At 46.5% G+C, this 16,691-nt stretch overlaps 1 protein-coding gene across 1 annotated transcript in view; it reads right to left on the bottom strand.

Annotated features, from left to right (window-relative positions):
- LOC126519115 (probable cytochrome P450 12a4, mitochondrial) overlaps window positions 1-16,691 on the bottom strand; it is a 97,964-nt gene that overhangs the window by 19,666 nt on the left and 61,607 nt on the right. Inside the window, exons 4-6 of the mRNA XM_055065080.2 lie at window positions 15,746-15,915; window positions 13,897-13,975; window positions 6,493-6,723 (exon numbers count right to left, since the gene is read on the bottom strand). Of these exons, the coding sequence (XP_054921055.2) occupies window positions 6,493-6,723; window positions 13,897-13,975; window positions 15,746-15,915 (480 nt within the window). The remainder of the gene's footprint in view (window positions 1-6,492; window positions 6,724-13,896; window positions 13,976-15,745; window positions 15,916-16,691) is intronic.

The raw sequence follows: 16,691 nt of genomic DNA on the forward strand, positions 1-16,691 counted from the left end.
GTGATTGAACTGTGACTACCATTTAGAAGTAAACTCTTTTTCCTTACTGATTTGCACATACCGCTTGAAATGCTCTCTTTTAAGGCCAAACAAAACAATGCACACTTTACAGAAGGATTAAATAGTGTAATAAATGTGAAACGCGTGTTTTTAAACGTTGCGATAACATGCCGAAGCCGCAACACCTTTTGATTCTTGAGAATTTAGGAAGAAAAATGAAGCTTAAAATCGAAGTAGCAATGGCCGTCGTATTCGAATCCTTGGAATCAACGCTGAAAATGTTCCCAGGAAATTCTGGAATAGTGTTCTATCAAATGATCAAGTTAACTTCGATATGCAGCCTCCGATGTACAACAATCACACTAACAATTGTGCAGACCAAGCTAATTGTCTTAATGAATACTTTTAATCAGCAGCCTTCTCTTAACCAATTAACGCGCCTCTCGTCTCTCCAAACTAAATGTTAATTGCATGTGTGACATCTTCGTCGACCGGACCGGCGCACTTAGGCTTCTTGAAATCGCAGACCATAACTGCGCACCTGTGCCTCACGGCATCTTAAATTTCATTCTGATATCTGGCGCAGATGTCATCTCTCACTACTTATCAACAAAATATATTAGGTCGCATACTATTCACCATATTTCCGGAAATTCGAAAACTACTACCTAGTTGAAGTCCATAAACATGGGTCTCGGGATAGGCTGAATAACTACAGGCTCATATGTTTACGTGGTATCATTTGCAAAGTACTTGAATACGTAATTCCCACACGCATATTTTTACGCATAGAAAACTATGCTTTTCTGTTCAATATCAAGGCGGATTTCGATCAGGACATTGACGTGACAACGCAACATTTGGGATTATCAGACAATATATTTTGCTCATTCTATAAAGGTTTTCACACGAACAACCTTGTTTTTATTTATTCTTTGAAGGCGCTCGACAAAGTCTCTCATACTCTTCTTTTACAGAAGCTGTCTTTCCATAGTTTACCCATTAACATTCTTTCGTAGCTCTATAAAGATTTCACAGGTCGTTCTGAAGAAGTAATCGCTAATGGTAATGAATCTGCTCCATTCCAGTATATTCAAGCCTGCCAGAGTCGTCGGTCTCGAGTCCAATTTTATTTTTAGATTACAACAATGACCTTCGTGAAAACATGACCTCAATAATTACGCTTTAAGTAGACGATTTTCCATTATGTTGCTACGGAACAGTGGGTTGCCGTCGCAACTGATTACGTCACCTGATACGCTATCACCCGGGTTCTTCCTACCAGTTGCGCCACTGACGTCGCGGGCTTTCTCTTGCGTGACATTATCTGGCTTCATGGCGCACCGCGACAGCTGCTTACTGACCGTGGTCGTAACTTCCTCTCAAATGTTATCGCCGACATTGTGCGCTCCTGCTCCGTTCAACACAAGCTGACTACCTCATACCATCCTCAAACCGATGGCCTCACAGAACGGTTAAACCGTGTTCTTACCGATATGCTGTCCAAGTACGTTTCCAAGGACCACCACGACTGGGACATTGCCCTTCCTTACGTCACATTTGCGTATAATTCTTCCCGGCACGACAGCGCCGGATTTTCTCCACTTTATCTACTGTACGGTCGTGAACCGACCTTGCCCCTTGACACGGCACTTCCTCCTGCTGCGATCTCAACAAGCGAGTATGGGCGCAACGCCATCGCCCTCGCCGACCATGCACGCCAGCTTGCCCGTACTCGACTGACGGCCTCGCAAACCACTCAGCAGCGTCAGTACAACGCCCGCCACCGTGACGTAGTTTTGCCTGGTGCGCTCGTGCTCCTGTGGTAGCCCTCTCGTCACATCGGACTTTCGGAGAAGCTCCTTTCGCGATACACAGGGCCCTACCGCGTGCTGCGCCAGGTGACGCCTGTGACGTACGAAATGCTCCTTTGAGTTCAACCTCGTCCTCTACTCTGGCATCTAGTGATGTCGTACATGTCAGTAGGCTCAAGGCCTACTACACTGCTTCCAAGCCCGGCCTTTAGACGCTCCGGGACGGTGCTTTCGCTGCCGGGAGTAGTGCTACGGAACAGTATTTGCGATGACGAAGAGGCGAGCAGTGTGAAGACGACGGCGACGGTTAGAGGCTAGCGCGGGCTGTTGCCTCTTGGCCAAGTGCGGCGTATTTCCTTGTAAACATACTTGTATATAGCTTTTCATCTGCATCTTCCTACGTAAGCATACGTTGAAATTAAGGAGTAATCTGGCAGGGCAGCGCTACAAACATGTCAAAGTTTTATGCATTCCTGGCGTCAAAAGTGGCTAACGACGCTGAATACGCCTAGATGTAAACATGTTCATTCTTCACGCGAACGTAAAAAGGGAAATCAATAAGCTTCACCTCATATCTAAAGAATGACACTATTTAGGAAGTAAACCATGCGAAATATTTAGGGATAACATTCCCATCTGACTTATCACAGAATTCGAGTGCTCGCAAACGACGTCATACACTTGCTATGGAACAGACCTAGTTTCCAGCACACATGCCTTCATCGATTGGACCCCTGCTTCAACTTCGTCCTCCACCTGGACTGTTCCGAACAAAGACAACTGTTCTTTACCGATTGTAGTTTGCTCACATTTACAAAATCATTTGCTTTCCACATCAAAACGAGAGATAGTGATTCATGTGAACACTGCGGTAGCGAGGAAACTATCTAACACGTTTTTCGCCATTGTCCCCGATACAGCGCACACAGTCACTCGCGACCGCGCTGGAGCGTCTTGATGACCGACCACTTTCGGAGCAGCCCGTCCTGGACTGCCTAACGGTGCAGTCGCCGCACCACAAGAGAGTCAAGGCCGTCTTGAACTTTCTGCGTTCGAGTGGCCTGTTAGAGAGACTCTGCTTCTCACGGACGTTCCCAGCCTCCTCTCTTTGATTTCTTTGCTTTGCTTTTTCTACGCTCTTACTGCTGTATTTCATTTCCCCTTACCCTTCCCCCAGTGCAGGGTAGCAAGCCACGATCTTCTCCGGTTAAGCTCCCTGCCTTTCCCACCTCACTTATTTCTCTCTCTAGCTCTCATCGGCGCTGTAACTTTAAATGCCGGTGGCGCCATAAAATTGCACCAAAACAAATTTGAAACATGCTTCTCAAGTAGTAAAGGATATTGTACAAAATGAACGTTAAATCCATATTTGAATATACCAGCATAGTTTGGAATCTGCGTCTTCAGTCATTCGCAAAAAGATTTGACGCCATGTGGAACCGTGAAGCTCGATTTACGAGTAAGCAATACCGACACCAAAACAATGTGAACTAAATAAAGAAGCACCTAATGAAGATCTGTCTAGACGACGTGCTCTGCTTCAAATTACTTTCTTCGTGAGACATACTTTTAAACCACTGTGCGGATCACAAAGATGGTTATATTTACCATACGACATACGTTTCACTACACCGTGATGAAGACTTACGTTTCACTACACCGTATTCACCTACTAAAGATAAAGGCAACAGCTGCATGAATGTGACTTTACCAATGTTCATTTATTCCTCACGAGATAAATTACTGGAACGAATGTCCCATCAATGTAGTAGAAACTACAGATGACAGATTTTTATGCACTTTACAAGTTACTCTCATAGCACATTATTCATTTACCATTATTTACATTCGTTTGTGCGTCTCCTGCTCTACTACATTCAACAAGTTGTCTGTATCTGTTTTTTATGTTACGTACAACTTCTTTAATGCGAATAGAATTCTTTGCTTACTTCCGCCATGTTGGGCCTATCTATCTATCTATCTATCTATCTATCTATCTATCTATCTATCTATCTATCTATCTATCTATCTATCTATCTATCTATCTATCTATCTATCTATCTATCTATCTATCTATATATCTATCTATCTACCATACCATACCGCATCGTGAAACGCACCTATCCGGTAAACTATATATTAGAGCCGCTTACGCCGATATCCGACAGGAGCTGCCGCGGTGTGCATGTTCACGTTCACGGCCTGAATCAATACTATGACCCACTCGTCTCCACGTCGCAAGCGGCCAGGATGTCGCCGCTTTATCAGCGGGGGTAATTGTAAGGAAGAAGGAAAGCACACGGAAAAGGCCAGCCAAATCGTCTATTCGGTGCCTGCAATGCAAACACTGAGCCAGCTTGGCATGATGGAGAGCATGAGAGTGCTTGGCATGATGGAGAGCCACGCGGCCATGTAGTGGTTCCTACTCTGAGTCGTCTGACTTCTCGGTTACGCCTTCAAGCTACCAGTTGAATTATTAGATACACCGCTTTACACAATCATTGTCATCGTGCCGTTGTTGTTATAAGCCCTTTTGTCGTTTCATGAATACCATGACTTTCTCATTCCATCGCGAATGCGTCAGCGTCATACAGTCGTCGTCATCCCACTATGTCGTGGGCAATCTTGGCAAGCGAGTGTCACAGTAAAGTAACGAGATATCGGAGTATGTGGCATATAGCCGAATCCATAAAAGTCTACAATTACCGCTACATGTGGTAAATAAACGGCACTTCAAAAATATTGTCTATCGCTACATTGCTCCATTTCTATTCGCATTACCGTCCACAGATTCCTTCAGACTCCTTATGAAGGCTAAACCCACGAGAGCGAAGGAAGAAGTGGAAACATTGTACGAGGTGACTGGACTCGGAAGAATAGTCTTGTCAGTGAGAAAGTGTAAGGGCACAAGCCTCTCAGTTTTTTTAAGCGCCAAGGCACAGAAATACCTGTGCCGGTTTAGGGTCATCGTTTCCGAGAGCAATTCCAGGTAGTGACTTGTGGGCAAGTATTCGCAGGTAGAAATCTCAGCTCTCAATGAAGATCTATTTCTCATTAGGAAAGCACAAGATGTAGCCGACTTCCTCATGGATGGTTACCCACACTGTGTAAGTGCCTCCTCCATTGACGTGAAAGACCTCTTTTATTCTCTGTCTCAAGCCGTCTTGTGTGAGGAAGTTAAAGAATGCGTTCAACATTAGACAGAATCTGAGGGTTTTTTAAACTTTGCGGTACAGACATAGAAAGCTATGCTGACTCTTCAACTTTTACTTTCAGTCGACAGTCATCACCAGGTAGGACAACAGCTGGTTTATTGAAAATCAGGGTGTGTGCATTCGGTCGCGTTTGGCCCCAGTCCTCAGTGATAGTTTATTTGCTCGGTATGACAGGTGCCTGAAGGCACTTGGTGAAACAAAGGCCGTTGTCGTATTCCGCTATGTTGACAACTTCTTTGTAATCTTTCCTGCATAGCAGTGTGACGCTCGGCAAAACGTCGAAAAGGCTTTTACCATTTTTTTCCTAACATGCAATCGACAGCTGAGTTTCCAGCGAATAACGAGCTGAGGTTGTTAGAGTAGAAATTTTTTTTCAGGCAGAAACATTTCTGCCAGAAATATGCAACTAGCTTTAGAGAAAGCCTGCTCCCGTTTAGTTCCTCACATTCGAAGCTTGTTAAGCGGGGACAGAAAAAGCATGCATGCATCGTTGTCAAGGTGTTGCCACCGCCAGGGTAAAACCATCTTTCAATGCCAAGTTTAAAGCTAAATGCTGCAGGCTTCCTTGGCACCCTGCTCTCAGGCATAGCGGAATCGTTTGTTGCGAATTATAAGAGTGAAGAAAGAAGTGCAATACATGCCACCTTAGAAGAGGAACCCAAGGCAAATATTTATGCCAAGCCTTACGTTTACAAGCTGCCGAATCGCCTGAAAAGAATTGTTGAGAAAGCAGGTGTCACGCTTGTATTTAAAGCACGGCATAAGCTAGGGTCCATTTGTGAGCGGGTCAACTAAGATTGCACTTTCAGGCAGGGCTGTAAGAATAAACATTAAAGAAAGTATGCTAGACGGCAGCATAGGTGTTGTCTACCGCATTTCACTGTCGTTTGGCCACTGCTACATCGGCCCGACAAGGTGATGTATTAACCACCGCCTAAGAGAGCACGCCAATCTGATGCGCAAGTCTGCAGGCTGCCACATGGCAAGTGGTTGTTCTAAGTACAAGTGAACCACTAGTTTAGACGACTGCCAAGTTGTGGCTAAATACAGTGACAAAAGAGCATGCGAAATCCTTGACAACTTTGTTATTCGCGATGCAGGTGAAAATAAATACGTGAGTGAGCCTTCAATTAACCTATTAGATAATGAGTATCAGCATCTCTTGAGACGATGCCTTTTCTTGCACTTGTGGCTACGCAGCCAATTCACTCCTTATTTTTCCTCCTTCCAACAAGCCCGATTGTATTTATATTGCAGACATCTCAGCAATAACTTCGGTGTTGGTGTGCATTCTGCGCTGTCGCCTTCTTACTTCTGCGCATTAAAACAATTTTTTTCCTTGTTTAAACGATTCTAAGCACCGTATTTGATTGAACTTAATTAACCGCTTCACCAACGTATCGCTGCACATGTGCGCTGGATCTCATGGATCTTTCGTAATTTCTTTGCGCTGTCGAACGTACCTTGGCCACAAGAATGCACAACTCCATCTCAGCGATCCTTCTGCCAATGCACATTCTTGGTCCAATGCTGAATGGGAGAGAGGCGAATGGATGCAGATTCCAAGTATCGTCATTCGTCTTGGACGAATGATCATCGCTCGATCGCAGCCACCTTTCAGGTAGAAACTCCGAAGCCCGAGTGAAGTTCTCCTCCAGCCTTCCAGCTACGAAAGGCTCCGTTCGTAACACAGTCTGAAAAGGTTTTGTGTACAATATTGCAGCCAACATCGTTTAAATACCCGTTTGGAGCAGTAGCAACAGCGACAAGAAAACGTTGCTCGAAAAGAATGACACAAGTACGGAATAGTAGCGGAGAAAGAAATTCGCTGCATCAGCATATTAACACTTGAGGGAGAAGAATGCGTAAGCATATCTGGTACGCGTCTTTGTGTACATGGAAATCCCCTGCGCTTTACTATGTTATTGTAAGATCTTGATGAGGGCTAGTGGTTCATATATAGAACGGAGTTTAAACAGCGCGAATAAAACAAGCACATGAGGAAACAAATACCAGAGACAAGCTTGTCTGTGGTATTTCTTTTCTCGTGTCCTTGTTTTATTCGCGCTGTTTAACCTCAGTTCTAAATATGTTATTGTCTTCGCCAATGTGTCTATCATGTCGGCTCAACATGAACCATCAGTCAGCAGCGTATTCAGGGATCAACAATAGTAGCGCATGCAGCAGACTCACCTGCCACGAGCCGAAATTCTTTAAACAATGGTCGTCTCGTGAAGTTATGCTACAATATTCTGTTACCAATGCGAATAGAATTTTTAGGGTACCAGACGTACTTTCCAGAGGCTTTCTCTCAGTCTGTCCATCTTTTTATGCACCTAACCGTTTCCCGCGAACTGAGGTCGCTGGGCAGTGCATGGTCTAACGAGTAACGCATCGGGCTGTTGATGTTGAGGGAACAAGTCTCGAAACCAATCAGCGGAACAACTTGCGTCACTGGCTATGGACTACTTGCTATGTGCCACTGTTCATAGAAGCTCTTTGATGCCTACTTCACAACCGCCAAAACTGATAAACTGGATATGGAACATGACTGGAACATGACTGAACTTGAAAGGCAAGCTTGTCATCCACCCGAATGTAGCACGAAGGTACAAAGCGAACCCTTCTCACTGCGATCTAATGTCCTCCTGGTTAGATCGGCCGGTAGAGGGACAGCCAGGAAAGGCATTGGTACCGAGTTCGAAACCTAGACAACGAGGAATTTTTCCTCAACAATGGAACGCTCTTTCTGATAAACCCGTCTGGGGGGGGGGGGGGGGGGGGGCTTCATTTGTGGCTTCGTGCAACATTTGGCGGATGAGAATTTTCCCTTTCATACTACTTCCTCCATCTTGCGGGATTCCGCAAAACTGATTCGCCTTTATGAGAATTCCTGCGTTTAGAGCTGTTGATTAATTTGCCCTCGCACTGCGATCTGCTAACATCCGCGTTAGCTGACATAGTAGAGCGACGACCAGGATAGGCGTTGGGCTAGGTCTTCAATCCCGGATTTGGACAACTTTTATTGCGATAACACTTTATGGACACTGCGAGCGCATTCTTGCCTTCGCCGTCGCTCTGATGTCCCGCATGAAGTCCTAGGGCGATAAGAGCGTCGCCGCGCGTCGTATGCTGTATGTGCGAATGAAATGACGCGAGCGAAGCCGACGATAACGGCTCCATCTGGCATGCGTGAATGAAGAAAGCGGAGAGCAAACGCGCTGTTTTCCGTCGCGCGAAATGCCGGGGGGCGGGGGGATGGGAGGCGGCGTTATGATCCCGCAGCAACTGCGAATTTCGCGACCGAGCGCAAAGGGAACTGATGCCCGCGGCTCAGTCTCTCACACCGTATATGGAGGCAAGCGAGGAGGCAGCGCTAAGGAGGGAGTGCGGTTTCGACTCCGCCAACAAGCGTGTTGCACTTCGTAGGGCCGCGTGTGGTAGCGCGCGCCGTATTGTGAAAATGATCTGCAGACGACTTATGCCATTGGGTGCGCTGTGTGTCCGCCGCTCTTGCGTTGAAGCGGTATACCGCACGGAGGGATCACTTCGCTCGCTGTCGTTGCCTTGTTGCTCACACCAGTGTTTTGTGTCCGCGCTCATCGATTGGGATGTGCTGATGTTTGCTTCTGCGCGCTGACACCATATGCTTGTTAATTCAGTTAGCGAGCGAATGTATCCATGTTTATACGGTTGATAAAAATGGTATGCTTACTTCGTATAGCTTTGTACTACTTTGCTATAGCAATCAATGCTTCGGATTACGGGTGAAATTGCGACTTTTTTTCAGCTGCGAAGCTTTCTTTCCGAGAAGGCGTGTTCGTTTCTCTTCTAGCTTCGTGCTACAGTCGAGAGGATGAGAATTTTCCCTCTTATGACGCTTCCTCGATCTTGCTGTATTCCGCAAAACTGATTTGCCTTATTAGTATCCCGGCGCTTCGAGCTGTTCATTAATTTGCCTTCGCTTTGGTCTGTTAACCTGAGAATTAGCTCAGATGGTAGAGCGACCGCTCGGAAAGGCGTTGTGCTGCGTCTCCAATCGCGAAGCAGGACTATTTTTTCCTCAGCTGCGAAGATTTATTTCTAAAAAACCCTTATGGGTTTCTTTTGCAGCTTCGTGCTGCAGTTGAGTGTATGAAAATTTTCCCTTAAAGACCGCCTTTAAAGACCACCTCGATTTTGCGGGATTCTGCAGAAATGAGTCGCCTTATTCAGTATCCCGGCGCTTCGAGCTGTTGATTAATGTGCCTTCGCACTGCGATCTGCTAACCAGTAGGTTAGCTCAGATGGTAGATTGACCGCCCGGCAAAGCGTTAGGCTAGGTCTTCAGTCGTTAACCAGGACTACTTTTTTCTCAATTGCGAAGCTTCCTTTCTGAGGAACCCTTGTGGATTTCTTGTCTATCTTCCTGCTACCGTGGAGAGAATGACAATTTTCACTTTCATGACACTTCTTTGATTTTGCGGGATTCTGCAAAACTGCTCTGCCATATTCACTGTCCCGGCGCTTCGAGTTGTTGATTAGTTTGCCCTTACGCTGCAATGTGCTGGCCTCCCGGCCAGATCCCATGGTACAGGGACCGCCACGGAAAGGCGTTGGGCCCGGGCTACAATTCCGGACTACGATGACTTTTTCCTCATCTGCGAAGCTTTCTTTCTGGGAAACCCATAAGGTTTTTGTTTGTAGCTTCGTGCTACACTCTGGTGGATCAAATTATCTATCCCTTTCATGACACTTCTTCCATCTTCTTGCATCACGTAAAACTCATTTGCCCTGTGAATGAACCTCATTGACGTCAACTTGGGTCACTGGATATGTGCAACAGGGTATATGCCCACTGCACTTACCTACTTCGACGCCAAGGCATGTCACTGGGCATCTGCTATTCTTCAATGACAAACAAATTCGGCATAAACCATCGCATGAAGCCTGTCGACGATAATGCGTTCAGCATTGAATAATAGCGACACAACACACTGGCATTATCAAAAGAAGTTATGTAGGAGGGGTGTACGGCAGCGAGACTCCTATTTCTGGCTCCCGTAAGAGCACTCGGTACCACCTAGCGGAGGTGCCACGAAGTCTGCGCGTGGCGTCCCAAATGCATGGCACGTCGGTGCGTGCGAACGATCAGAAACGCGAAATCCGGCAGCCAGGCTCCACTCACGCTTCTTCTCATGCACGCTGCGCTACCTAGTACCACTTCCGAGAAGTCCGCGAGTGACCTCCGAGACAAAAAGCATTACGCAACGGTGCGCGCGAACGCAGAGAATTATTCCCTCCCTTGCCGCACACCTAGCGTGAAATACTCACTGACCTAAGTTTCCGGGATGTTCATTAAACAGCGTCACATACCAAGTGCATTCATAAACCACCAAGCTGAAGCGTTGGCGTGAATGCTATTCATTGAAAAGCGACACATACCCAGTGCATTTATCGCGTATCCTGCAAACCGTGGGTTGGCTACACTGAGGAGCCATGTCACGTGGGTTTGATCGCGCCCCGCAATGACGAAATTTAAAGGATATGTTATGTCTTTGTAGAGGGGCACGTTGCCAGTGGCACATATTTATTTACCCAAGTTGACACCATAGACCTTCATTGAAGACCGGCGTGGTCTAGTGGCTGCGATACTTGGCCTTCACCCACGAGGGCCAGGTTAGACTCCCAGCTTTGGAAGCGTACAGTCCGCCGGGTGTTGCTTAGTGGCTATGCTGTTTGGCTGCTGAGCACGAGGTAGCGAGATCGAATCCCGGCCACGGCGACCGCATTACGAAGGGGGTGAAATGCGAAAATACCCGTGTGCTTAGATTTAGGTGAACGTTCAAGAACCCCAGCTGGTCAAAATCACCAGAGTCCCCCGGTAAGGCGTGCCTCATAATCAGATCGTGGTATTGGCACGTAAAACCCCATAATGTTGTTTCATTGAAGAGCGCGAAACACCTACTGGTACATATGATTTGACCAAGGTTGGCATGAGGGGATCATCAAAGAACTGTGCAGACCGAGTGGCATATGCTCACTGGCCCAAGCGGGCGTCAAACAGTTTCATTGCAGAGCGGTACACAACCGGTCGCGCATCTACAGTGCCCCATGTCGGCGCGCAAGATGTTCATTGAAGAGTGTGACATATGTGCACATTGCCACATACTCATTCACCCAAGTTATTCCGACTGTTGGTTTCAAATGCTGTTCCATCAGCGCAGCAACCCAATGCGTGACACATGTTCGACCATGGACTAGCCAGTGACCCAAGTAGACATAGACATCCAGCGCCTGGATGGTGCGCGAAGTACAATAAGAATGCTCACGCATTAAAAAACACTTTAACACAATTCTGGTGTTGGACGGAACGAAACCTGCGCCATTGGTATTCAGACCGTCATCTCTAATACACGTACCATGCGAGGGCTTGGTGGCGGTGCCACCAGATTACGCCGCTTTGTCAGAGAGACGCGCTAAAGAGTAGCCATATTGCATACACGCCTCGACATGGTGGTTTTGGCGGAAGTACTACAGTGTGTCGTTTCATTGCCTCAAACCTAATCGTAATAACGTCGACATCCATAATTTTCAGTAATGAGGCGTTCTATGTCGAACGTTTGCGACCACATCTTTGAGGAGTGTCGAGCTCAAACACAGCCTCATTCGTTCGTTCGAGGAAGCCTGACAATCGTGGAGACTGGAGCAGGGCGCAAAAAAAAAGGGGGGGGGGGGGGGTTGACGTCATTGTACATCATAAAAATTCATGCAGTTACACATGACAGCCTCCATGTCTAATCGGCAGACCTAGTCAAACCTGATTAACTACAGCAAGCGAGGCGATTATTTGTCGCCACTCTGTTTCGAAGGAGAAGTCCACACAAATCGTCGTGGTTTGAACAGAGCCCTTACTGTGCTGCATTTACTTATATAAATTTTATTTTACCGGTACTTTCTTCCTGTAGTCGCTGTAGGAATCCACATGGATTCCCGTTATTACTTCTGAGTTCAGTTGTCTGTACACGTCGAGGTATGTTATGTGGGCCACCAGCATTGTCGGGCGTGGCCCCTGCGGCGGAGCCGTCTTGCTCTCCCTGAGGTCCGGAAAGTAGGTTGGGATATTTGACTCAGTTGAAGGTGTGGAAAAGAGACTGTTCTGGAACATGCACAGTAATTATAGTGTACGTTGGGGTGTATGCACCGTACTTGACATGGCGGCTTGCCAGGTTTTTGCTGAATGCAGTGTTAAATATCACCAGAGGGTAGCGTAAGTGTTTGTGCCCGGCGGATAAGCACACTTCCCTCTCTAGTGCTCAGTATAGGAAAGGTAAAAAGAATCGAGTCTGTTTTGTAACTTTAGCCCCTTACGGCGTTCTTTTCGATCTTTGGCTGTGACCTCTTGGGCAAATGGAATCAGGCCATGTGTTGGAGTTGCTTGGCGTTATGACATTGAGCTCAGTCATGAACTCGTTTACTGGCCTATATATCCGGCTGACCTGGGAGCCATCCATGCGACCGTGCAATGTATGGTGTTTCTGCATAATTGGTTGAGTCTTGTAATGATATGATCCAAGAGCGTATTTTTTCTAAAAGCACGTACGTATCCCAACGAACTGTGATGCCAGCATCGCGTATGTGTAGGCTAGTGGTTTCTGTTTCTCATTATTATGCGTATTTAGGAGGTGGTACTACTTTATGACTGCGAGTTGCATGTCTCTTGGTGCAACCACTGGCTGCGGTAGCTTCCTACGAGCTAAGAGAAGCCTCAACGAGCCGCCTTGAAAAAAACAAATCCACGTGTTTAACGTTGGCTCCCGCTTTCACCTTGTTCTCGTTTTGCTCTCGTCTTGAAATTCCATATCCCGCCTTCACCGTGTGGCCTTCATGAAATATGTGTCATGGACACACGTGATTAAATGATCAGCAAGCGCTCTTTGTATGCCATAGTGAATGCCCACCTTCATAATTTTGGGGACGTTTAGAACATTAATGTTCGGGGTATTCTCCCGTGGCAAAAAACGCGGATCTCCATGACGAAATCTGATGTGTCACGACCACCGATCCTGGATCATCAGTTGCGTTGCATGGTCGCGCTTTTACGTTTTGGCTACGTTCTGCAGCGACAACCCACTCAGCTGGTGCTCCGCTGCTTCTCTTTGTACGATAGACAGTACTTGTTTAAACTTACAACAGCAACCCTTGAATCTTCACCAAGCTGGTTTTCATTACAGTGATTTATCCAGCGATAAGCACTGAATTCGCGATAGGAGATATCTAAAAACACATTGACTCTTTCCGTTGCTCTATGATGATAGTATTTGCATTCGAAGAAAAAATGACGTAAAGTGAAACACACAACATAACTGTCATATAATTGTGTAATGAAACCAGCAAGAGTTGTCAAAACCATGATCAACTGACACAAATATTACCAGGCATTTGAAACGCGCGCATAACTATTAATATTTAGCAATGAAACACCGAAGTACCGTTGTGCTATCTCGTTCGTGCCCTATGCGTAGAAGTCATCACTGATGAACAACTTCCTGATAGGTAAAAGAATGCCGTGACCCTTTTCTGAATATACCTCTAAGAAAGTTAGATGGCCTGTTTGACCTTTCGCGAACGTCTTCGGATTATTCTTTTGAAACGCTAAAGCACTGACGCTCTAGCTTTCGTCTTAGCCTAAGCTGTGAGCTTGTGCAATACACACGCACAATTGTGGCAACAAATTCGACCGGCTGAAATGTGACGGTAGGTTGCAACATCAACATGTCGCATAGCTTACCCTTTGTACTTTGACCTTGCCCACGTGAACAAATAAGCGTACAATTTAAAATAAGGACTGCCAACATTGTTATGTAACTGGCATTGTTCATACTTACATTAGCCGGTATGCAGTAACCTGATAGTATGACGTCATGGTTTATTTTTCGGTTCACTCCTGGTATGATGGGGTGAAATCTGAAAAAAAAAAAACATTACTGAATAGCCACTACGTGCCAATTATTGTGATGCATGTAAACATGATGCAGAAAATTTTTAAAGTACACATTCAACATCTGATAGCATTACTGCCACTTAGCCAGCTCAAGCGACACTTCTTCGATAGCTAAAATATACTACTTTTTATTTAATACAACTGTTGGACGAATGTGTGCATGCACTCCATAAGATTAGCGAAATCTAGCATGTGCTTTACATGACGTTTGTAGGAATAGTTAGTTTGCGTAGAGGTGGGATTATTCTCACGATCGGAAATTGCGTGTGCGAGGACAGCCATGGACCGCGTAATTAGAAGATGTGGTATTTCCAACAGCTTTCTTCGCGTGCACAATTTCAAAAATGTATTGCGAATTATTCACTGAATTTTTAAGATTTGAAGCACAAGTTTATCATTAGGTTTGCGAAACAATAACGGCAGTAGCGTCCCAGGGAAACAGTTGGGAAAAAATTTGATTAGAAATAAGCGGGTGGCAAAGCGTTCCACTCCCTTGCAATCTATCAGACGAGGCAGAGGGAAGCGTTGTAAAGAATGCGACAGTCGCATATACCTCACGTTGATTATCGCGGTAGTGGCTAAATCTGGGCTTCCAATTATATTTATGTCGCCCTCGCCTATTCACATGGCGCCATCGCAGTTATCTTTATCGAGCACGATGCTTCACCCTCTTCTTACGCTTACAAGGGTCATTGCCCTGTGAAGAGGGTGCAGCGCCGGCGTCTCATGTTATACAGGGGACAAATCGTAGCACGATGGCTTTTCGTATTACGCGAAGGTAGTTCGTTTGAATTTCACACAAACACGCCGCGTTATAATCAATAAGTCCGTTTAGCCTTTAATGAAATGCTGCTGCCAGCGCTTCCTGTTTCCTTGAAGTTGTCCTGCTTGATTACGTCGCAATCGAGGTGGGGGGAACTCGGTTCTCGCGCTTCATTTCTCATAAAGAAAATCCGCTTTCTCGTCGTCTGACCTTTGGGCGCCGGTTGTCGGGTCGCTTCTCAGTGTAAGGCTTTATTTTGCGCCGCATTCTGCTTAAATTACGGGACCATCTGCATCAAGGCTCCGACCAGTGCATATTCCATTTCTTACATTCACTACCTGCAAGCTGTCTTGCTGCGCCGTGCACATTGAACCAGACTCGTCTTGGCCAAATAAGTATTCTGTCAGCGCTTACGGTGGGGAGTGGTCATGGAGGAACTTCGCAGACGATGTCTGCTGGTAAAACAGTTTGCTAAATAAAAGCAGCTGCACCATCAGCAGCAGCTGTCGATCGGTGGGCTCGCCTTTGACATAGACGCAGTGTTGATCCCGATATGTCAGTTCTGATATTTAGCCATTCTAGGTACAAATTAGATAACAATATTTCGACCGCATTCTTGTTTAATTAGGTGTAGGGGGCAACACTGATAATTTCGGTATAAAATATGGACACGTGCACCCTGTCCCGCACATGAATATGTATTGAACAAAATTTAATTGAATTCTGTGGTTTTACGAGCCAAAAAAACAGGACTTGATTTTTAGGCACTTCAACGTTGGGGACTAACGACTAGGTTTGATCCCCTGGGTATCTTTAACATTCCCTGATGCGCGGGACCCGATCTTTTTTGCATTGCTCCCCCATCGAAATGCGCCCGCCGCGGTCGAGAGTTTATCTTGCGACCGTGTGCTTAGCAGCGCCACACTGCTGCCGCTAAGCAAGCGTGGCGGGTATTGAACAAAACACCTACCGAAGTGCCTCTTTTATGCAGGCTTTGACGTAGCCTAAGTGCTGATGACTGTCTGCGGACAATGTCCCAGCAGATTTCTTTGTTGCAGCGAGTACTTCCTGTCGTGCTTTCTCTTGGGCTGCTGGGTTCTCTGCTAACCGATATAATGTGAAGGTGGCAGCACCAGATGTCTGAAAGGACAAAAACAAAAGCGTTGTAGAGAACCGCGCTCCGCGGTTTCCTTCCTTCTCGTTCATTAAATTGTGAGGGCCTCGTCTGCGGCTGCTTTGATGCCTTCAGCTTCAGTTGTCTTCTCCTTAGTCCACGCACCACGTGACGCCTTGCCACAGTGAGGGTTTTCTACATCCCCCGCCAAGCCTGTGAGCGGTGGCACTGGCTAACATACCCTGTGATTAAGGCATTACACATACACATATACCCAGGAAAGTGTAAGGGAAGAGAGCGCCGCGCTACCTCCACAGGTAAGAGCATCGCACGCGTAACATAAAGAAATTCAACAAAAGGTAACACTCGGCGAACCGGAGACAGGAAAAGATTGCTGGCTCTCTCGTAATGGAGAGTAGATGTAAGCATAAAATGGCAACCGACAAAGCAGATTCTTTGGAGATGATACTATCTACAAGCTCAAAGTGGCTCTAGTTCATGTTCGCAACGGCACACCCCACAACATGGCACCGCACCCCGCCATACTGCGCCCTGCTCCATATGGACGCTGCCCAGTTTGAAGAAGAAAACCGGATGAAGGCAGCACAATAGGCAGCGAAATGCGCCAGGGAGCGAGTGCACTGCCCAGCTAGAAGAAAATCGCCCGAAGGAGTGGTGCCCGCATCGCGGCACCATTTCTCGATGCCACACAATACCCACGGCGCGGAACACCGGGATTACTGGCGTATGCCAGAGCACATGCAACCGTGTGTCAGCGCCAAAAGATGACAATCAAGTGTAT

This window comes from Dermacentor andersoni, chromosome 10 (assembly GCF_023375885.2).
Source record: "Dermacentor andersoni chromosome 10, qqDerAnde1_hic_scaffold, whole genome shotgun sequence".
Lineage (NCBI taxonomy): Eukaryota > Metazoa > Arthropoda > Arachnida > Ixodida > Ixodidae > Dermacentor > Dermacentor andersoni.